This window comes from Mus musculus, chromosome 6 (genome assembly GCF_000001635.26).
Source record: "Mus musculus strain C57BL/6J chromosome 6, GRCm38.p6 C57BL/6J".
Taxonomy (NCBI): Eukaryota; Metazoa; Chordata; class Mammalia; order Rodentia; family Muridae; genus Mus; species Mus musculus.
This window is the reverse complement of record NC_000072.6, coordinates 30,432,852-30,455,467: the sequence shown is the minus strand read 5'-3', so window position 1 is coordinate 30,455,467 and position 22,616 is coordinate 30,432,852. Positions and strand designations below refer to the sequence as shown.

Genomic DNA, 22,616 nt, shown 5'->3' with positions numbered 1-22,616 from the left:
AAAGATTGCAGTAAGAGAGGGGCCTGCCTGCCCCACAGGTGCTCCCTTGCCGAGTTCTACAGAGCCAAGTTCTACAGAGCAGGCTACTGTGTGTCCAGGAGTTCCGGAAGGTGAACAAAGAGGGGTGGGGGTAATAGCGGAGGGCACGCAGATATGACAGAGCAAAGATGACTCTGGTGAGAATTGAAGAACATGTAGTGACAGGGGTAGGGCTGTTGTCTATGTCAAATAGGTGAACTCAAACGTGCACAAATTACTGCAGACTGCAGACAATCATGGCAACTTGGACCAAGTAGATTTAGAGATTTATTGATCAGATTGTTTTAGAAAACCAACAGCGAACACTGACAAGGTAGGGAAGTACAGGTGGAACGTTTCAGGCTAGGTTCACTTGCTCATAGGAAACCGGGAGAGGCGGGAAAGCTGTCCTGCTCACATGGCATGCACACCAGACTGCAAAAGGACGTCCACACTGTGCAACAGGACTGTGGCAAAGAGCTTTGAAGTAAGGCAAGCACTGTGTATGGCCTCCACTGCCTGCAGGAAGAGTAGAGCCTGGCCCAGCCTGGGAACAGCTCCAAAGGGAGGCTGACCTTTCCTGCCTGTCCCTACTGCCTCTGCAGGGAGAAGCCTGTGAGCTCCCTAAGACTACCCCAGCCAGTAGCTTCCCCCTGCCTCCTTTATATTCCTGCTGTGTAACTAACACAACAGCAATCACAACTACTTAGTGAAATTGGCCTTTTCTCTGAAAACTGCCTCTGACTCGCCCTCTGCAGACTAAGTGGGGCCTTTAAAAAAACTTCTCAAAAGTTTTAAAAAAGATTAACAACATGGAAAGACCACCAAGGAGATGGCGCTACCATCGAAGCACAGCTCTGCTTTTGACACCAGACAAGGGAAGATATTTTTTTTTTCTTCCAAATCTCACAAACTTATGGACGGGTGACAACATATAGACATAGGTCCCAGAACCCCCACTGAGCCTGCTTCAGGCCCAGCCAAAGCTACCAGAGCTCTAAGGTACCTGGGGACCAATGGAATTTACACCTATGGTAACCAGCTCTTGAAAAGCGTGGCTGTAACAATAAATCCTCCTGCATTCACCCTGAAGCCCAACACCAGGAAACAACAGAAAACAAAAAGGAAAATGGCTTTTTGTGCTACGTCAGAGTGTTGGTGGGAGGGCCACTCTCTAAGCATCACTAAGACCACAGAACAGCAAACTGCTTTTACAGGGGACAAAACCAACACAGTCCGAGAGGACAGAGCACCCTTGCTGCACACCAGGACATCAGACTGCAGAAGGTGACTCCAAAGGAGGAAACAAAAAAGCAAGCTTTGCCAAGAGCCAGGAAATGTGCTCAGACAGTGGGGTTTCTGTTTCTGTTCAACACAGCCTGTTCATCCCACAGGAACTAAGAGTTCTCTCTGGTCAGGAAGCAGCAGAGAACTCAGCAGCAGGCTGTGCTCAAGGTTCCCACCGGTGGTCATTTTCCTACCAGTGTCTAAGTTAACTGGGAGCCTGGCCTGGCTAGCTGCTGGCCCTTCTTTGAGCTTCTTTTCCTTCTCTGACTTCTCGTCCCTTGAAAAGGGGATGTGTGTGGAAGAAGGACAGGAAGGGACAAGATATGTAAATCAACTGTTTGAAGGAGAAGGCTAAACACTGATTATCTATGGATTTCGATTGTGTGTGCTTTCACCTTGCTACAGTGGATAACGAAAGATCAGTCATACTTTTAATCTAGAAATGTTAATATTTTCATCATATATATAATTTTAAAATCTAGCTCTGTACTGGACATGAATGCTATAAAGCAAGCTTTTATATCAAATCATTAGGCCCTGAAAGATGATTTCTGCCAGTGGGAAGGAAGGGTTTTGTTTGTCCTGAAAAGCAGGTAAAGTTTCAATCTATTATATACTGGTTTGCAGTTTTCTGTAAAGTGGAAAATACCTTATCGTAAAGAAAACATCATTTAATAAGGTATTACATTCCCAGATAAGTTAGCGTATATGGGGGGGGGGGCTGTATTAACATTAGGTTTCAATTCTCTACCTGGGCAACACTTTCAAGTGGACTTCCTTATTCCTGGGCAAGACATGCAAATGGGAGGCAGTACAAACAGGGATGGGAAACCCTCAGCTCCTAGCAAACTGAGGAACAGACCTTTTTTTTTATAACTAGAATAAGAAAACATGGACCTGAAAGAAATCCAGCTTTACCAAGAAGTTGGCTTATGATCACACTAAAAGTTCTTGGCATAATTCTACTCTAAGGTAATAAGTTGACTTGCCCAAGACAGGTACAAAGAGTGGTGTCACTGCTTTACACTCGTCGATTCTACATAATCTGTACAGACCATATGTTTCTACATATTGCACTTCTACTTCCAGGACTGCAGGAAGATGTCTGGGCGCACCTCAAAAAGGCAGGGGGGCAGCAGGCATCACAACCTTCCCACACCAGGTGATGCCACTGGGAATCCCGAGTGCTGGTTATAGAGAAACCAAAATGCTGGTGACCCTTAGAGAGGATCCAGTCACCTTCCTTTAAGTCCTTCTCCACAGTCATTTGGCATCCAGAACATGTGCGTGAGTGGCTGCGGCATTCAGCTGCTTCCTGCACCACTTTCGCTAGTGTTCTATTCAAAGACACTTTAGACCCAACATGCACTTCTAAGATACAGAAGGTCGTTGATGTCAGGCCTCCAACATCCATCTCAAAGAGACTGCCTTCAACTGGCTTAAAAAGGATGCCAACAAGTGTTGGCTTGAATCAGCCCCCTTTCTACAGCTTTCTAGTGTAACAGAACCAGAGTCAGCCTCAGTTGTCCAAGGACCATGGGAGTCAAAGCACAGAGGCTGAACATTGCCTTTGGTCCCTATATAAACCAATGACAAATATCCTTCTGTCACCCTAGAAAACATGGCTTATTTAGTTTGGGATACACTTCCACCATGTGTCCAGGAGACCTGGCCCAGAGTCACAGTTTTGAGCACACAGTGGCTCAGGCTGACTTGCTCTGGAGAGGGGTCTTATGAGGAGTGCGCCTATCGGTGGCAGGAAGTAAAAGCCACACCAACAGGAAGTGGCCAGAGCTGGGGGTTAAGACCCCAGAAACGCAGGTCCATCCCCTCACTCAGAGATAAGGGCTTCACTCAGGACCACAGAGCAAAGGCTCCACTAACTTAACCCACACGGATGGAGCATAAGGCCTGTTGGGAGCCAAAGGGAGGAGACCTCTCTAAGACTGCACACCGGGCAGGAACGTTTTTTTACTGTAACTCAAAGGTGACTTTTATTTCATATCAACTAAAGAGATCTCTTTTGGGCTAAAAGAAAATGAATAATATTAAAGCTAGGTGGAAAAGAGGCACTTAAAGGAAAAATGTGTTTGAAATCTCCTACATGTCTCCTCTGCAAGGAGCCTGCAGGGGGGACTGGCTGCACCCTCCTGCAGGCCTCTAGCATCCTGACTGCACCTATGGACACCCATAGGCTTACACAAGTCACTCCTCAGCTCTTCTAGCTGCCTGAGGACAAAAGGAGTAAAAACGTACGTTACTTTTCTCTCCAGAAAGGAGGAAACAAAATCTCTCACCAACAGAAGCGAATCACCCTGTCTCACCCCTTCCTCCTGCTGGCTCTCCAATGACCCCTGCTTCTTGAGAAGGAGACCCTGTACCTTTTCCCTTAAGACCTTCCTCCAGTCACTAGGCAACCACAGCATCGTGAACACAGAAGCGGACAGCAAAGGAGGCAACAAGCTCAGGAGGCAATCAAGAACCAACAGTTTAAGAAAACGCAGGGACATGGTCCAGAGACTTAAAGAGAAACAAGTTCTAAAAAAGCAGCAGCTGCTATGCTAGTCAAAGCCAGCACCCCAAGCAGAAGGTAAGACAGTTAAGCCTGAAGGGTGCGGGTGCTGTGCTCTATCTACTGTCCGTAGACATTTACATCACACACTTAAGAGTCTACAATCCCCCACCAAGAAGTCAAAGACATATTTAAAGCCATTAATAAGCACAAGGGAAGTTCAGAACTGCCTGGAAAGAACTTGATGCCATATACATTTAATTTGAGAGACAACAACAGAGGGTGATGATGACAGACACACTAAACATTGGCAGGCCAACGCTAACCACCGGAGCGTTACAGGATTGAAGGGATCGCTAATCAGACGTCACTGAGCTGCCTGCTAGTGTCAAGGTCAGGCATTTTTACAGCAAGTCATGAAGCACCGTTGAGTCCAGCCACTCCGCACATCTCAGAAACACTAACTCAACATCCAGACTTAAGAACAACCTGCTAGGCTACCAAGACTAGTGTTCTCGCTCTATCTCCCAGACCAAGAGTTGTTGTTGCTGGCTTTTTAAGCTTTGTGTTTGTTGATGATATTTTAATCTGTAGTGTTAGTTGACATGGTCAATATGCTCAGAATTAAAAAAAAAAGGCAACAATTTCTCTCTCTTGATTCTTAACATTATTAAGGGACTTTCAGACATTCCCTCAACTCCATCAAGAAAGAGGGAGTGCATAAGTGTGGGGTGCATTATGAGGGGCAGGAGGGAGGGGAGCAAAGAAGAAAGCACATGAGAAAGTGAAATGTCCATAAACTAAACCCATTCACAAAAAGGCATCTGATGTATTTTCTGAATAAGGCCTTGATCAGGGTAGCCAATCCTCTTTGTAGCACATTCTACACTGCCCATAAATAAAGGAGTCTCTTTAAATTAACATTTCCAGTATCAATGAACAGTCCAGAAATCTTCATTTCAAACGCTCGATGAGTTCCTGTGTGAGTCCAAGGTGCAGGAGCTGTGTTCGGGAGAGGTTTGCTAGGTTGGGGAAGGCCGCGAGCAGCTTCTCCCATGCCAGTTCCAGCAGGCTAGGTACCACCAGCCAGATCTTAAACAGCGACCCAGTCCGTTTGTTTTCATGGATGTTCACCACTCCTCCGTGGATGTACATGCAACCAGCCTGTGAACAAATGGCAGTGAGAAGACGACAAAGTCAAACACCAGAGCAAGAGTGACCAAGGCAGACTCAGCAACGGAAACAAAACCAGCCCACAGGCTGGACATACGAACCAGGTACAGCACTTGTGGGACTGCCAGGCCTGGGCTCAACACACAGGCACAGACACAGACTGTCTCACTGATCTAAACCTACGTGGAAACCAAGACTGTTCGTATAATGAGTAGGGTATTAGAGAAAGAATAGGGCTTTGGTTTCGATATAAGGTTTTATGTTCTGCTGAGCTGGAACTGGAGTCTTATGCTCAAGTGACCTGCCCATCTCAGCCTTCTGAGTGCTGGGATTACCATGGCCAATTCTATAGTTTTGTTTTGTAATTTGATTTCACTGTGTTTTTGTTTGGTTGGGTTGTTTGGTTTGGTTTGGGTTTTTGAGACGGGGTTTGTCTGAGTAGCCCTGGCTGTCCTGGAACTCACTCTGTAGACCAGGCTGGCCTCAAACTTACAGAGATCCACCTGCCTCTGCCTCATGAGTGGTGGGATTAAAGGTGTCCATGTGTTTTAACTTCAAGTACAAAGAACTTTTTATTAACAATTAAATTTAGAGTATACTAATTATCCAAAATACCAAATGCTGGTTATACTACAAAGATGAAAATCAGGTTTCTATAGTCTTTTCAATAAGATGCTAACAAAGGGTGACATCATTCTGCTCTCTAATACATTACATTGTCCTTTAAACTTGGATGTGACTGTGTTTCCCTCTCCTTTTCCAAATCTGGTTGCTATAAGCAACTCTTCCCTGACTAGTCTTCCTCACTACCTACAACTACGTAATATCAATGTGAGAACAAACTCACAGGAGTGACAGCCGCACAGTGAAAGTAAACGGGCTCTGGCATGGTGGCAGGGAGCTTCACCCACTGAAACGTCTGCAGATTCAGCTTCCAGATGTCTCCCAGGATCACTTCTCCATTATAGCCCCCACAAATGAAGACATCTGTCACGAACAAAGGAAATGAGCTGCAGCTACAGGACGTCTTACAGAGAACACGTGATAGCTGACAGGTGGGTCATTCCACAACACACCTGGGACATTGGCTGGGATGGAGGATGCCAGCCCAAGGAGGCTTCATGGCAAGGCTCTCCAATCCAAATATATCTCGGTTACAGACACTGCCAGTGCTTGAACTTTAGAGAAGCAGCACTGGAAATAAATGAACTAGGTGTAGGGAGAGCTCATGCTCTGAAGGAGGGTGGCTATGCAGGCCCAGGGAGATGCCCTGGAGGGAGCAGGCTAGCTACTTCTCAGTTTCCAAGAGAAGCTAAAAATCCCATGAGTCAGAAAACACTAATCAAAAACAAAACACAGCTACAGATGAGTTTCCAAACTCTTCCTTTGAGTAACATCCTGGAAAGAGCATGCATTTTTTTATTCCCAGAGACAAATATGCTCCACGTGGACATATGGAGAAATGCACACTGCAATATGCACTCTGGGGTCACAAAACAGGTTCTTCCTGGCCATCTTCAACCATGATAGCAAACACTCATTCAATCTGTAGAGCTGTGGGTTGGTTAGTTCATAACTATTGATCAATTTGTAGTAAAGGCCATATGACCTTTTAAAGGCTGAGAAGTTCCAACTATACGGTGTGACTTCCAGGAAGCAAATGAATAAATGGTTAATTCAAGTTGGGATCATGTTTAATGCAATGCTTAATTAAACTATAAAAAACAGCAGAACATTTTTTTGACTAGAATGCAAGAGAAACTTGAAAGCATCTCTCTGTTCTCAGAGGCAAAGCAGAGCAGCACTACCACCTATAAACCTCACCCAAGAGCATAAGCAACGGTTTAACACACCCCGGTGAATATATAAGTGGCAGATAAATGCTACTTAAGTCTGAACTGGAGTGCTAAAGGCTGCAGCGGCCAAGCTCCTGCATAGACCCCTTCCCAGGGGAGGAGGACCGGGTGTGCTCAAGGATGTTATCAAACTGTAAAAAATATTAATTGCACAGTAAATTAAAAGTCATTAGCCAAAGGCTCATTATCACACTTAGATAAATCATACCAAGCCTTTGCTACAGGAGGCCCAAAGAATGAACTTGGAGTTCTGACATCAGACAGAGAACAGAATAAGCGTGATGGTATAGTACTCTGAGAGTTATTACAATTGTAGTACGGTGTGCACCAAGGTCTTACTGCATAAGCACCCACATGCTGCACACAAATCATGCTGAAGGAGCCAGTGGTACAGTAACAGCTGACTTACCGTCAGCTTCAGAGTTCTTGTAACTGAGAGAGCCCAGACCCAAAACGACTTTACATTCTGAAAGCTGCCGAGAGGCAAAACTCTCTACAGTTCCCTTTAAGTTTAAATTAAAAAGTAGGTACTGTCCAAAACTATGCACCCCTTTTGAGGAGCTCATTAGGAAACCAGTCATTCTCAGCAGCTATGATTACAGAAATGAACCAAACTTTATTTAGACTCCATACCATTTTTAATTTGAACACAACTGTGACATCGTCGGGCTGCAGGAAAACCTGTCAAACACATAAATACAGAAACTCAATTATTCACAGAAACCATCAGATTTTCTCGTTGTTGTGTGACTTTGTGTGTGTCTCAGAGAGCCCAGCAGAGGAGAATGGACCACTTGGAGTGAGCTGGAGTTGCAGGAGGCTGTGAACTGCCTGATGGTGGGTCTGACCTCAGGTCCTCTGGAAAGCAGTGTGTGCTTCACCCATGAGCCCTCTGCAGCCCCTAGGCCCCAGTCCTTATGTCACACGTGCTTCTCCCTGTGCCGTGTAACCCAATAACCCAGGTGAAACCTCTCTGCTGGGTTCCTAAGGGAGAATAATAACTGGGCTGAAGAATATCGGTAGTTGCTAATGTCAGCTTTATAAATATTTTATGTGCCATACCACTTAAGAAAATCACCCTTACCCCCTAAAACACAAGTGTAAAATAGAATTGTAAACACATGAATCCATACTTTTAATTTACCTATTTTTTCATGAGGTTTTGTTGCGATCTCCTCCCATGCATTTGTTTCAAGGTTGTATGCATGGATCTTGGAAGAAATAAGAGAACACATGTTCAGGTAAATAAATGTAATCTTAGTTACCATGGAAACAGATTTTCTAAAAGCAAACATTTTTAGAACAGTTTTAGAAAAACTAAACTAAGGAGAGATGCACGTGCCTCTTAGTGGTCTGTGCTGCCCTACTGTGTGCTGTCCTGGACCGGTCACATGTCCACAGTGAGTGAGAGCTATTCTTGTAACAGGAAGAAATAAAGCAGCATTGGAGAGGGCACAGACAGAAGCTCAGCAGACCTCTTACAGCCTGCTGCAAGGCCAGCAAGAGCTCTGTCACCTGATCCTCATCTCCTCTGTGATTTCTAATTCATTTGAAATGCCCTGGGGACGGATGACTGAGAGCCCTAAGGAGCTCGATGCTCTAGAGTCAGTGCTGTGGAGTCCCGACAGGGATGTCACATTCCCAGAAGCCTGCTCCAATTCTCTAGTCCCAATCCCTAGTCACCGCCTCATCCACCGCACTTTCATAAAGACTTTTCAGCGTGTGAAGAATGTGACTACCAACTGCAAAGCCTCTTAGGAGCTCTGAGTGCAACCTTCTGTCACAGACAACACTGGTCACAAAACAAGTGCTGAAGCTGCTCCAAAATTCAAGTAGACAACAGAATCAGCTTGATTAGTATGACATATGCCTGTCTATTCATCTCCCAGTACCTTTACTTCTTTAAGAAAAAAACCTACCTTGTTTAAGGAATAGGCTGTCCAGGAAGTACCTCCTCCCAAGATGTAAATCCTCTGCCCGTCATGAGCAATTTCATGTCTGTACCTGAAAATACCAAAACAAAACAAACAACTAGGTGAACATGACTTTCCTAAGGTTTTGCTGTGAGGTTTTTATTAACTAAATATATAACATTATTTATGGTGATAAATGATTAGAAATGATCTAAGTGTTAACCAGCAGTGAACTGGTTAATGAATTACAGAATATACACAAAATGCATTAGTATACAGTCAATAAGGAATAAAGGATGGCTAATCCACTCAGAAGTTCTTTTCATACCATTACCTGGAAAAGAAATGAGTTCCATACTAAACAGGCTGCAGGCAGGGTTAAAACTTCCAGCCATGTAAACACTCTCGGGTGAGAGGGCGTCCAATCGACTAGTATCTTAGCTATCTCTAAGATTAATTTTATCTTTCTTTCCTAGTTTGCTGATTTGTGTTTTTTAGATTGTCTATAATCTTCCTGTCATAGGTCTAAGGAGAAATTATCATCTAATAAATGACCAACCTGTATTTAATTAAACCCTACACTATGAGTTTTTAAGATATTTGACAGAAATTGTATATACAGTATGCTGAATGAAACACCTACTAGAACTTTCATCTAGGCAACTAAACTAGAAGTGAAACTTTTCCCCCCAAAGTGAAAGGCTCTATGTACTATTCTTTGTTGTCAATTGAGTATATCTGGAGTTAACTAAAACTAGATATACCTGTGAGGGCTTCTTTCTTAAAATATTTGAAGTGGAAAGACCCACTTTTAATCCAGATCTTTTGAGGTAAGAAGATCCACCTTAAATCTGGGTCACACCTTCTGGTGACAGCCTATACAAAGGACATGGACGAAGGAAGCTTGCTCTCTCTGGCATTCTAGTCTACCTCTTCAGGATTGTAGTGTATAGTGAAGATCCAATGAGACATCCAGCCTGTGGACTGAACAACCACAACTACTGGGTTCTTGGGCCTGCCATAGGCAGATGGCCACTGTTGGACCATAGCCTATAAGCCAGTGTGTGAGTGTGTGTGTGTGTGTGTGTGTGTGTGTATGTGTGTGTATGTGTGTGTGTGTGTATGTGTGTGTATGTGTGTGTGTGTGTGTGTGTGTGTGTGTGTGTTCTATTCTTCTAGAGACTCCTGACTAGTACAGGCTTTCTTTGAATTGGAATTTCTTTTTTAAAAAGATGTGTTTGATGTATCTGGGTGTTTCGTCTGCATGTACTCTGAGCACCAGAAGGGAGAATGGCATCCCATGGGACTATAGTTATAGACAGTTGTAAGTTGCCATGTGGGTGCTGAGAATTGAACTCAAGAGCTCTGGAAGCCATGTTAACCACTGAACCATCCCCCCAGCCCTTTAGAATTGGAATTCTTTTTATTTATTTTTAGTTTTTGAGTGACGAAGGGGTGGGGCGGGGGTTGGGTGGCATAGTGGTCTGAGACAGGGTTTCTCTGTGCAGCCCTGGCTGTCCTGGAACTCACTCTGTAGTCCAGGCTGGCCTCTGTCTTCCCGGTACTGGGATTAAAGGCTGAGGTAAGAAGATCCTGCTTCAGTTTCCCAGTGGCAACAATGTATATAGAAGGCCACTATGTGAAAATGCTTGCCTTTCCCTGGAATGCCCCAGTGATCAAAGCATAAATTATATCCAAAGAACTGCCTTACTGACCATCTCCATCTCCCAAGTTCCCTCCCAGGCAGCCCAGCAGCATCCTACTGCAAGGACACTAGAGTACAGCAAATGCAGACATGATGTTTAAGGCAACAAAAGATACCCAGTCAGTCTGAAGAGAGGGAATACTCTCTTCCAGTCAATACTCACTGGCCCTCAGTATGACTTTTAGTGGTAACTGCTACTATTGGTTTCTTTCAAACATTGCTAGCCTCTTACTACTAAAGGACAACAGAAATACTATATTAAGAATGTTACACTTAGAGGAAAATACTCTATTCTCATTAGCAGACCTTTCTTCTCTATTAGTCTGGATCCACTCTGGATCCAGCGACTTTCTGTCTTCATGTTGCTAAGGCTCTGGAAGAGGTCAGATTTCAGCAAGAAAGGCTAGCGCTCAGTCCCCGCACCTCACCTCTCCTCCGGCAGGTCACAGGACAGGTTGTTTGGTTTGAGTTGTGTCCACACCATGGTGTTGAGATCTAACTTGTGCAGGTCTGTGCTATAGATGTAGCCGGTTGTTCCCCCAAAGACATAAAGGGACCCATTGATGAGGGCCATGGCCTGTGGAAGGTGAGTGAGAAAAACTCCTTAATACTTTAGCACAGATGTCCCCAAACCGTGTTTTATCGAATTCTCTTCTTTTGGCTTTTTCTTAGGTTTGTTTGTTGTTTTTGTTGTCGTCGTTGTTTTTGTTTTTCAAGACAGGATTTCTCTGTGTAGCTCCAGCTGTCCTAGAACTCACTCTATAGACCATGCTGGCCATGAATTCAGAGATCCATCTGCCTCTGCCTCTCAAGTGCTGGGATTAAATGTGTGCATGACCACCCTCCTGGCCTCTTCTTCTTCAGCCTTTAAGCTATGTGAATCTTGGGTAGAAACTTGTCTCCGTAGTTGGAGTGTTTCCTGTTCTCCCAGAGAGCTGGAGTCAGTTCCCACCAGCCATTTGGGTAGCTCATGACCACCTGTGACTTCAGCTCCCCAGGCACCTGTGCACACACACTGCATAAACAAAAATAAAATACCAGGTTGAAGCAATGGCTCAGCACTTGAGTCCGGTTGCTCTTGCAGAGGACCTGAGCTCAGTTCCCATCACCCACATGGTGTCACAGACATCCTGTACCTCCAGTTCCAAGAGATCTCACACCCTCGCCTGGTCTCCTTTGGCACTACATACAGACGTAGTACACACACATGCAAGCAAAACACATTACACATAAAATAAATCTAAAAATAAAATAAAGTGTCAAATTTTGACTCAGGTGTGATAGTGTTTGCTTATAATTCTAGTACTCAGGAGGCTGAGGCAACAAGATCTGAAGTCTGAGGATAGATTAGGGGCTCCATAGTGAGTTCCACAACAAACTGAGCTACAAAGTGAGACCTTGTTCCAATAAAATGAAACAAAACAAACAAGCAAAAAAGACAAAACAACAAAAAGGAAACATAAACAAACAAATTAAAAAAAATCACATCAAAATCTCAAAAAACTAAAGGTAAAAGGGCTGGCGAGATGACCACTAAGTTCAAAGTGCTGGCCTTACAGCCTGATATCCGAGCTCATCCCCAGAATCCAGTGACGGGAAACAACCAACCTGCAGAAGTTGTCCTCTAACCTATACCTGTGGGCTGTGTGGCATCTGTGCATATACACACACACCCACACACACACGCACACAACACACACACTCTCTAATAACAATAAATGAACAATTTTGAAAGGTTAAAATTCAGGCCCTTCATCCAGGTGAGCTAATATATGCCTATCATCCCAACTGTCATGAAGTTGATCTCAAGCTGGGACCAGCAACACGTGAGCCCTTGTCCACGAAGGAATGAAGAAACGACTAAAGCATTGTACAGAACTCAGGGGCTGTTTTCCCCTCGCCTATACAAAGGTGAAGCTTTGCCAGTTCTACCTAGAAAGGAATCTGTCAGATGACTCTTAAAGGTCACGACTGTAGGGACAGTGAACAGGAGCACCCCCCTGAAAGCTGCTTCTCCTCTAAGCAGTCTGAAGAAATACACTCCAAGCAGCAGCAACAGGAAACTAAGCTAGCATCATCCTAGAGTATGAAACGCAGAGAGAGCTGGCACTCTCCACCAGACTCACTCGGAAGCACTGCCACGGCTGCTTCTCAGAGCCTGTGTGCTGGGACACAGCGTGATCTAGGGACGCTCCCTTTCAAAGTTAGAGCTCAGGAGTGTTTAACCACACCTGTGTGCCAGACAGCTGAGCCAGATGCCACGCAGTGCTTACTGTTAGTGCAGCCACTTGTCTTAAAGTCTGTTTATTGGGCAGCCCACTATCTTTCCGGATATCTTTACACCAACCTACACAATCTCTACGTGTCTTAGTTCAAACTCCTGTTCAGTCTCTTATGAGCTATACTTCTTAGGAATAAAGTTCTTCAGAGAGTTCTGTCATCAGACCAGCCTCAGACCATGCTAAAGCTCCACGTTACTAAGGGTTGGTGTAGTTAAGGAAATTTCCAAGTAGATCTAGCTCCCGACCTTCAAGTTGGATTAGAAGCAAACAGTGGTCCTGGGAAGATGGCTTGTTGGGTAGAATGCTGCTGTGCAAGCCTAAGGCCCAAGATCAGTTCCTAGCACCTTTGCGAAACAACAAACCAAACAAGCCAGGAGCGGTCAGATGTACTTGTACACACAGGGCTGGTGAGGCAGGATTGGCAGACCCCTGCAGCTCACTGGCCAGGCAGCTTGGCCTCATCAGCAAGCCCCAGAAGCCAGAGACACTATCTCAAAAAAAAGAGAGAAAAATCAAAAGGTGGACAGCTCCTCAGGAACAATACCTGAGGCTGTCCTCTCGCCTACACTTGGAAAACAAACCCAACACACAGCGCAGAATGGTGACAAGAAGAGGGGGGAATGTAAGATCCATAAATTATACTTTCACACCAGGAAGTGAAATGCCCCATCAAGTCCCATCTCCACTGCAACCACAGCAACACTGGATTCTGACACTGCTGCTAGAGCACAAAACATGAGGCAAGCACAAGGCAAGCGCACAGCCGTGGACCTGCCGTAGCAGGCAGTACCTGTCCGTATATACGGCTGGGCCTCTTCCCCCGACAGCTGAGTAGAGCCCATCTCTTGTACTTCACATTGCAGACATGGACGTCATTGCCGTTGCTCTCACCAAACGGGATGCCTGTACCTCCGAACACTAACAGGTTGTTTCCATGCAGCACAACTGGGGAGGAAGAAGCACACATTCCACTCGTGCACTGCTATCTCTAGCATGTTGCCCATGAGCCCAGACCACCTGAGAGGCTCAAACATGTCTACTTTAATGATCTAAGATCACACATATCTAACTATAGGACTTTGCAAAAGAAATGTCTTAGTTAATACTAGATGGATCTCTCTCACACGGCTCACTGTTAGATATATGATACACAGCCAAAATGCACTTGTAGAATTCACTAAATAAAATAATGTGCATTGCAATGTCAAGTCTACAGAATACCATTGCTGTTCAAGACAGCTCAAAAACACAGAAAAACGGGAAAAATGATCTATCATCTTTGTCTTAGAAAAGACCCCATAGGACTGGAATGGGGATTAAGGGCTCATTCTCTGCCAGAGGAATGATCTTTATATTTTAAACTATACTTTCTTTTTTTTTTTTTTTTTCTTTTTTTTTTTCAAGACAGGGTTTCTCTGTGTAGCCCTGGCTGTCCTGGGACTCACTTTGTAGACCAGGCTGGCCTTGAACTCAGAAATACACCTGCCTCTGCCTCCCAAGTGCTGGGATTAAAGGCGTGCGCCACCACTGCCCTGCGATTGTGGGGAAGTTGAGGAGCTACTGAAATGAGAGGGGGCGAGGGAAGGAGAAAGGGACGATTGTGTACAGTGTGGCAAACAGAAAAGAGAAAGGTAGAATACCAAAATTGCCTGCAGGATTGGTGTTTCTTTTTATCTGCTAGAGGATTAAACTGGCAGAAACTATAGTTTAAAGCCGGGCGTGATGGTGCATGCCTTTAATCCCAGCACACTTGGGAGGCAGAGGCAGGTGGATTTCCGAGTTCGAGGCCAGCCTGGTCTACAGAGTGAGTTCTAGGACAGCCAGGCCTTCACAGAGAAACCCTGTCTCAAAAAACAAAAACAAATAAAACCTCCCCACAACCCTTTAATTCACACAGTGCAGTAGTGGAGTCTGTACCCAGTGCCGTCAGGAGTTGGATTTAATGCTAGTGGGACTTTAGGAAAGCTGGTTCACAACACCCCTGAGGCTGGAACTGTAAATGTTATTCTCTTTTCTCTTTCATTACTACTTTCCTCTCTCTCCTGTCTCCCTTTCTGTCTGCATCCAGAGCTTGGTGCACTCCACCATTAAGCAATGAACCCATTTCCACTTTTAGAGATGCTAAACAGAAACAAAAGTAATCAATGTTTGTTTTTTTAACTCCTCTATTTTCCGGAGATAAGGTCTTGCTATGTAGCTCAGGCTGGCCTCAGAATCACTATGTAGCCCAGGCTAGCCTAAAATTCATTGCAATCCTTCTGTCTCAGCCTTCCAAGTGCTGGGATTACAGGCATGCACCATTGTACTGGTTAAAAAGAGTTTAAATAGCTTGCTGAAGGTTTCCTAAAAAGAGCTGGATTCAATCCCAAGCAGTCTGGCTTCAGAGCATTTACTTTTAGCCATCTATTCTCAGGGCCCCTCTCAAATGTTGGTTCTTCATTTGTACAATGGCAATCACTGTAGAAACTTGTATCACAATGATGCTGTAAGGAAGTGAAGTCCTTCATTTAATAGCTATTAATTACTATAGCTGCAACTCCAGTTTTTCATTTGACTACATTTTTCCTAGGATATATGTAATACTTTATATTGAACCTGAGATGGTGTTAGTCTCACTTTACAGGTAAATAGTTAAAAACTCATCTGGCAATCCAAAATTATACAGTTAGGCTCAAACCCAGGAACGCAGCGATTCAGAGTCATTACACTGTATTATCACCACAGTGAAATACCTGTTCCGTGACTACACTTCATCATGTTGCAACAGTGTACGTTATTAAGAAGGGAACAAGTGACACCAAACCTGCCATTTCAGATAGTTCACAAAGTCAAAACTTCAAAACTGCTGGTACTTACGTGACATTGATGCCAATTCCCGGGGCATGTAGCCATCTGTACCCATCTGGTGCCACACGCCTGTTGCAAAATGATACCGCCAAAGCTCCCTGAAGAGAGGGTAGTCTTCGTTATCCGGCCCTCCCGATTCATCATAGTCTGGGTTATACCCTCCAAACACATAGAGATTGGTATTGTCTGCCACACAACGGTGTCCACTGCGGGCTGGGGGAGGTCTGTGGCCTAAAGAAGAAGAGGATGGTTTTCCAAAAATGGCTTCAGATGAGGAGCATAAACAGAATTAGTAACAACCATCTGAACTTCCAAAGGGAGTGGGGGGGGGGGGGTGATTCCTAATACACATGTATGTCATTTACCTCGCTTATTGTATGCACTTACACAGACTACTTAGGATTTTAGGGAGTTAGTCTCCATTTTTATTTCCTACGATTTTTAAATTTCAAAGACTAAAAGATTCTTCCCAGGAGAGGTGACACAGCATGATAAACTCAAGAAAATGACTGACGATATGGAATTCAAGAGAAGCAAGAGAGGCCTAGTGCTTCAGACGCTAAGGTCAGAGATCAGATCTCTTCCTCTTTAGGTGAGAGCAGAGGCAAGCTAGATTAAACTGTGACTGTTGGAGAGAGCAATCACAAACATGTGTGAGTCATGTCTAAATAAACACATACATGTAATTATACGCTTAAAAAGAAAACTGGCTCTTGTGTGCTCAGAGCAAAATTAAACTTTGAATACCATTCCAAAACTTTTCAAAGAAAATCCTGCATTTATCCCAAAGGACATCTTATATTCTGTTTAAGGCTATTACTAAGAAAAGCTATTATGAAAAAAATTTAAACTCAAAATGATCAAAAATTAAAAAAACTGTAGGTAAGACCTGACCTCTGAAATACTCCATGATATGGGTAAAGACAGCATTTTCTGGATAGGACTCCAGGACCCTTCCCCACAACCCTCCCTGAAAAGGACAAAGTTTGTCAAATAGGAAGGAAGCAAGTTATAGATTTTAAATATTTTTCTTTATGATAGCAAGAATCCAGCTTGCCTTATGCATAGTTAGCAAGCATTCTATCACTGAGCTACAGCCTGAGGTTTCAGTTCCGTCACCAGCTAGACCTGTGGCACAAGCCTGGAATCAAAAGTCCTCAGGAGGCTGAGGTAGGAGACCCATCATCTCAGGGCCTGCCTGGGCTCACAGCATAAGTTCAAGAACAACCTAGGCAATTTGGGGATATAGCTCCAGTGAGTAGAGTACTTGCCTAGCATATTTAAGGCCCTTGGCTAAATACCTGGTATACAATAAGTAAATGACTGAATTATATACATAATTCATTTAAACTAATTTTGAGATCAGTTTAAAGGGAGAAAAAAAATCCACTTCTTTATATTTCAATTATCCTTACAACTTCTTACACAGGTCTCCAGAAGTCCTTAAATAGTTACAGAACCAAACAAGCTGCAATAGGATATGGACTACGATGACACTACATTTGTTACTACCCTAAAGATATCTCTATTTTATGTGCTACTGATGATAGTATAATGTCCACCAGTACTTAGCACACTGCCAGACACCTAATATGCTTTACTAATTAGTATTTATTACCAACCTAATAAGGCCTTTTGTGTCTTTTTAAGCAAAAACTCTACTTTACATGATAAACTTTGGAACAAGAATTAAGATGCTATGCACAGAAATAGAGTACCTGAAAAACAAAGCAACAATGTATCTTTTAGTCGCTCTTGTCCTGTCAGTCCTGTGTGTAAATCACTGACAGCTCTTTAAGGCCTAGGTTAAGCATCTCAGAGCCCTCTGATGCTAAACCACTTCCTTTCACTTACTCACTAGAGCTATTAGCCTCACTGCCCAGCAAGCCTGGAGTCCTTCCTTTGACCTTGGCCTAGGCGACCTGCTCTCTAATTCTCCAGTGTAGAAATGCTCTCAAGTCTACCATATGTCCCTTTAGGTTCTTCTGGATCAGCAGCCTCCGTTCAATGTTAGGGCAGACCTAAAGTTATCGAGATGGGAATACTGTATTTTGTAAATATGAGTCCAATACCAGGCAAGTAGAATTCAGGCAACTAGGCATTGACAACTGATTTATGATTTGGTGTAAGTGAAGAATTAAGTTTCTGTCTGGCTCACTGAAAACAGGAGAGTAAGCTATGGGAGACCGAGCAAGGGCTCCCAGGACATCCTAGTTCTTTCGTCCAGGACCTTGGTGTAGACACAACCTTCCACTGAATCTGTCTCCTCATCTGTGCTGGGGAGGTACCACTGTACCTCGCAGATGTGCTATTGTTGAACGCTCACTGGCTTACACGTCTATCTTCCCAGGTAGTGGGGAGCTATGTGAGGAAAGAGAAATGCAGGTGCACCCACGTTCCTGTAACCTAGTGTGAGGCTCACATGAGACACTGAAGGGGGTTGAGAATGGAGCTGGTTTGTAACTGATTCCTCTCCACTCGTTTCATCTGTTTGTTTTTTATTGCAAACAGAGTAAAAGTTCCTCAAAGGCAAACAGCATGTACAATTATCCTGCATTACCCACATCACCTGACACAGCCGGAAAATACAACATATCTAAAAGTTTCCCTGGGTTTAACTTTAGGCCAAAGTAAACAGTGGCAGGGATGATTAAAACAATGACCAGCTCTGTGGACTCTGACACAGTATTTCCAAGATAGATGGTGTGGAGCTCAACAGCGAGCAGGTGCTGAGCATGTGGGAAGCCTGGCTTCAAACTCCAGCACCAAAAGAATAGAAGGGGGAGAGGGCAAGTGTGACTAGGGGATGGCTAGATTGTGTAAATGATCTTTGCAAGGTACATGCATCTAGGAATTAGCAAGACAAACGTAAAACAGTTGCTATGCTCACTGGTCAGGAAGGAAGACTCTCATGTTTTTTGTTTAGGTTTTACATATTGGGAAAATGTGAAAAGAATGACAGTAGCATTCTAGAACTTTCAATGGACACAGAGCAGAAAACATGGTCTAGGCTTACCGCCATCTTGGTGATGAACATAACATGTGGATCAAACACTACGGCAAAATGAAAAGATGATTTGACATAAAATGTACCCATTCATTCATTCTAAGCCCAAAAATTACTGGACAACAGCTGTGAACTGTTATTGTGACAGGTTCTGGGCCAGTGACACTGTCTCTGGGGCTTACAGCCTAGCTCTGCCCAACATAATGCAGTAATTCCTGGCTATACTTGAAATGTGGCTGGGCCCAACGGGAATTTGTGTTCAAAAATTTAGCATCCCTAAAAGAATGTAAAATTGTTGGGGAGTGGTGGTGCATGCCTTTAATCCCCATACTTGGGAAGCAGAGGCAGGCAGATTTCTGAGTTCAAGGCCAGCCTGATCTGCAAAGTGAGTTCCAGGACAGCCAGGGCTACACAGAGAAACTGTGTCTCAAAAAAACAAAACAAAACAAAAAAAACCAACCAACCAACCAAACAGAAAAAGTAAAATTACCAGTTCTACGTTAATGATATGATAAAATGATATGGGTTAAATAAAAATATTAACATAATGTCTTGTTTTTCATGTGGCTGCTACAAAACTTTAAGTTTGTAGCTCCTGTGTCTCCCAGATAGTGCTGAGTTAATCTAACTGCTAACTTCTGCTGTTCTCCGGATCTAGTCTAATTAAATGGCTGGGTAAGAGCATGTGATCAGTACCTGATCAATGCTGAACCTTCTGTCAAGGAGCCTTTAGAGCTGACAGAGTTAAGTTCTCTCTCCACAGAACCCCTTCCTATAGCCCAAGAGTGACTCCCGAATAGCAGAAACCCATTTCTTTCTTTTCTTTTTCTTTTTTTTGGTTTTTTGAGACAGGGTTTCTCTGTGTAGCCCTGGCTGTCCTGGAACTCACTCTGTAGACCAGGCTGGCCTCGAACTTAGAAATCTGCCTGCCTCTGCCTTCCAAGTGCTGGGATTAAAGGCATGCGCTACCACGCCCGACTCCCATTTCATTTTTAAAAAACCACAGGAATGTGTCAGGGCAGAAGCCAAGCACATGTGGCCAGCTCCTTGACCTTGACAAAATGAAATTTAGTTTTAGTCTAAAGTCTCTGAGTCCTCCACCAAGTTTTCCCCTGATACAATCATCCACAGGTTTGGATTGCCTGCTTCCAAAACTCTCACTAGAAAACAGAGGAGTAGGTTTCAGAGTGAGCTCAGAAGTAAAGATTCACAGAGCCAAGCCTAAAGACCAGCATCCAACTCCTGGAACATACAACACACACACACACACACACACACACACACACACACACACACACACACACACCACGGAATGTAAAAATGTGTGTGTAAGTGAGGAATGACAAATGACCCTGCATGCTGAGGTGATCTGAACATCAGAAGACACATACACGTAGCTGTGGGACCTGGACAGCTGAGCCATTTTCTTTCCCGAGGCAAGCATCTGTTCTAACTCAGGGGTAAACAGGAGTTATGGTAACTAGGGAGGTGGGTTTGATTTTGTAGCAGAAACCAGCTAGTTCTCTGAGATTATGCAACAGATTACTAGGTCATTTCCAATATTCTCATTATTACAAGTAATACTGGACTAAAGTTTCTTCTACATATTCCTATGAAAATGTATGAATAAATCTAGAAATAGAATTTTTGGGTCAAAGAAACATGCATTTCAAATATTTACAAATATAACTACTGTAGAGCTATATTACTGGACTATTTACAATCCTAAATATGCGTATGAAAGTGTGTATTTTGATCTTGTCCTGAGACAGGGTCTTAAGTAGCCCAGGATGATTTAAGCTACTGACCCTCCTACTCCTACTTTCAGAGCGCTAGGATTACAGATAGGGTCACCATGTCCACTTTCACAGTGTAGGGATGGATGAAAGGCAAGTGTGCTACCAACTGAACCACACACCTCAAAGCACCACTGCCTTCCTATCTTCTTATTCAGACGGGGTCTCAGTATACAGTCTGGGCCAGCCTTCAGCTCTCTAGAGGCAGGATCTCACTATATAGAGTTGGCTGACCTGAAATACAGTCTTTAGATCAGACTAGCCTTAAATGCTTAAAAACCTGTTTATGTCTCTCCAGTGAAAGGATTAAAGGCGTGCACCACCACATCTAGACAAGCCTCAAACTCCTGATCTTCTTTCTCTGCTTCCCCAGGGTGCAATCCAGAAAATTGGTTTTTTTAAAGATTATTTCTCTATGTGTATGACTGCCTAAATGTACGTACACTATGTGTATACCAAGTTGCCTAAGTGGGTCAGAAAAAGAAGTCAGAGCCTCTAGAACTGGAGCTATAGACAATTGTGAGCTGCCATGTGGGTGCTGAGAAACAAATCAGGGTCTTAATCAAGTGCTCTTAATCTCTCCAGCTCCCCAGCAAATACATTTTTTTGTTTATCCTATTCAAGTTTTAGCTGAAATTTAACAGAACAAGGTTGAATAGAAGAGATGATACTGAAGAGATTAGTCTTGCTTAATTTAATTCAGTGAGGACACTGGTCAAATTTCACTTCAAAATTAGTTATTTCCTCTTGGTTTCTTGTAATCATTAGATTTTGTTCCTTATTAGAAAAGGGTATATTTTTAAAATAAAATTTGTACTGAAATGTTACATACAGAAAGGGACACATATAAGGCCACAGTGTGATACATTTTAACAAAAAAAGAATGCTTAAATTTTTGTTAAGTTTTTATGGGGGTGTCATGCTTTTCTTTGAGCCTATTAGTGTAGGTACTACCAACTTCCAGAAGCTTGCCCTCCCTTCATGCTCACAGCACCCTCCGATGCACCTCTTTACCTTAGATTATTGTGAGCTGCTATACAGATACTGGACATCAAACCTGGGTCCTCCACAAAAGCCACCAATGCTTTTAATCTCTGATCCATTTCTCCAACCCACTAATTTTTCTGTCAATCATAAAACGAGTGGTCTCTCTATAGTTTTATTATACATTGCCATATCTAAGTGTGCATTCCCAAATAATGTTTGAAGTGTATAATAAAATGATACAGTAGCTGGATGGTGGCGCACGCCTTTGTAGCACTTGGGAGGCAGAGGCAGGAGGATCTCCGAGTTAAAAGGCCAGCCTGGTCTACAATGCAAATTCCAGGACAGCCATGGCTACACAGAGACACTGTGTCAAAAAACCAAAATAAGAAGATATAGTACATATTCTTTTGGGTTCTTATTTATGATTGTTCCAAGGCTCCCTTTCTGTTGTTGTTGAAGATGGTGTGCGCAGTCTGCTCATCTCCACTGTTGAGTGGCATCTCTGTCTGAGTGGGCAGCCCAGTTTACTCACTTAGTCTAGTTCTGTGAATAGACACTTAGGTGCTTTCAATCTGTGGCCTATTATTGATAGAAACATTTTCATACATGTTTTCAGGTGAACAGGGGGCCACAATGCTGTTGGCTATAAATCCAGAGACTGAATTCCTGAGTCTTAAAGGAAATCCTTATTAGATGAGGCCATAGTTTTCAAAATGGCTAGAACAATTCCCGTAGTAACCAACAGCATGAACATCCCACGTTCATGTCAATACTTGGCAGTCACTGCTCCCACTTAGTACTTCCTGTTAGTCTACAAACCTATCTCACATTAGAACACACATTTTTCTCATTGCTGATGAAATTGGGCACCTTTTGGTTGTGAGCCTAGCCTTTAACGGCTGAGCCATCTCTCCAGCCCAGAAATTGGGCACTTTTTAAAAATCTTTTTAGATGAGGTCTCTCTGTGTAGTTCTGGCTGTTCTGTAAATCATTATGTAGACAGGCTGTCCTTTAACTCCCAGAGATCCTCTAGCTTCTGCCTCCAAGAATGCCGAAATTGAAGGTATACATCACCATGCCCAACCAAGTCGAGCACTTTTTATGTTAGTTGGCCATCTGGAATTTCATTCAGCAAATGCCTACTCCAGACTGCACACATTCTTATAGAGATGTCTTTTATAAATCCTGATTTGCATAAATTCATGGTATATTCCTGAAATGAGAATGCTCACT

General features: G+C 43.6%; 1 protein-coding gene across 4 annotated transcripts in view; it reads right to left on the bottom strand.

Annotated features, from left to right (window-relative positions):
- Nucleotides 1-288: 288 nt before the first annotated feature.
- The window catches only part of Klhdc10 (kelch domain containing 10), a 53,663-nt gene continuing 31,335 nt past the window's right edge, over nucleotides 289-22,616 (bottom strand). For 2 of the 4 annotated variants that reach the window (NM_029742.3, NM_001311087.1), the window contains 8 exons: nucleotides 15,603-15,824; nucleotides 13,537-13,691; nucleotides 10,893-11,041; nucleotides 8,766-8,850; nucleotides 7,991-8,057; nucleotides 7,480-7,527; nucleotides 5,838-5,977; nucleotides 294-4,981 (listed from right to left, as the gene is read on the bottom strand). In NM_029742.3, coding sequence (NP_084018.1) covers nucleotides 4,772-4,981; nucleotides 5,838-5,977; nucleotides 7,480-7,527; nucleotides 7,991-8,057; nucleotides 8,766-8,850; nucleotides 10,893-11,041; nucleotides 13,537-13,691; nucleotides 15,603-15,824 — 1,076 coding nt within the window. In that variant the 3' untranslated portion in view covers nucleotides 294-4,771. Of the gene's footprint in view, nucleotides 4,982-5,837; nucleotides 5,978-7,479; nucleotides 7,528-7,990; nucleotides 8,058-8,765; nucleotides 8,851-10,892; nucleotides 11,042-13,536; nucleotides 13,692-15,602; nucleotides 15,825-22,616 lie in introns of all 4 variants that reach the window. The other 2 variants (XM_017321829.1, XM_030255666.1) reach the window with 2 other exon arrangements.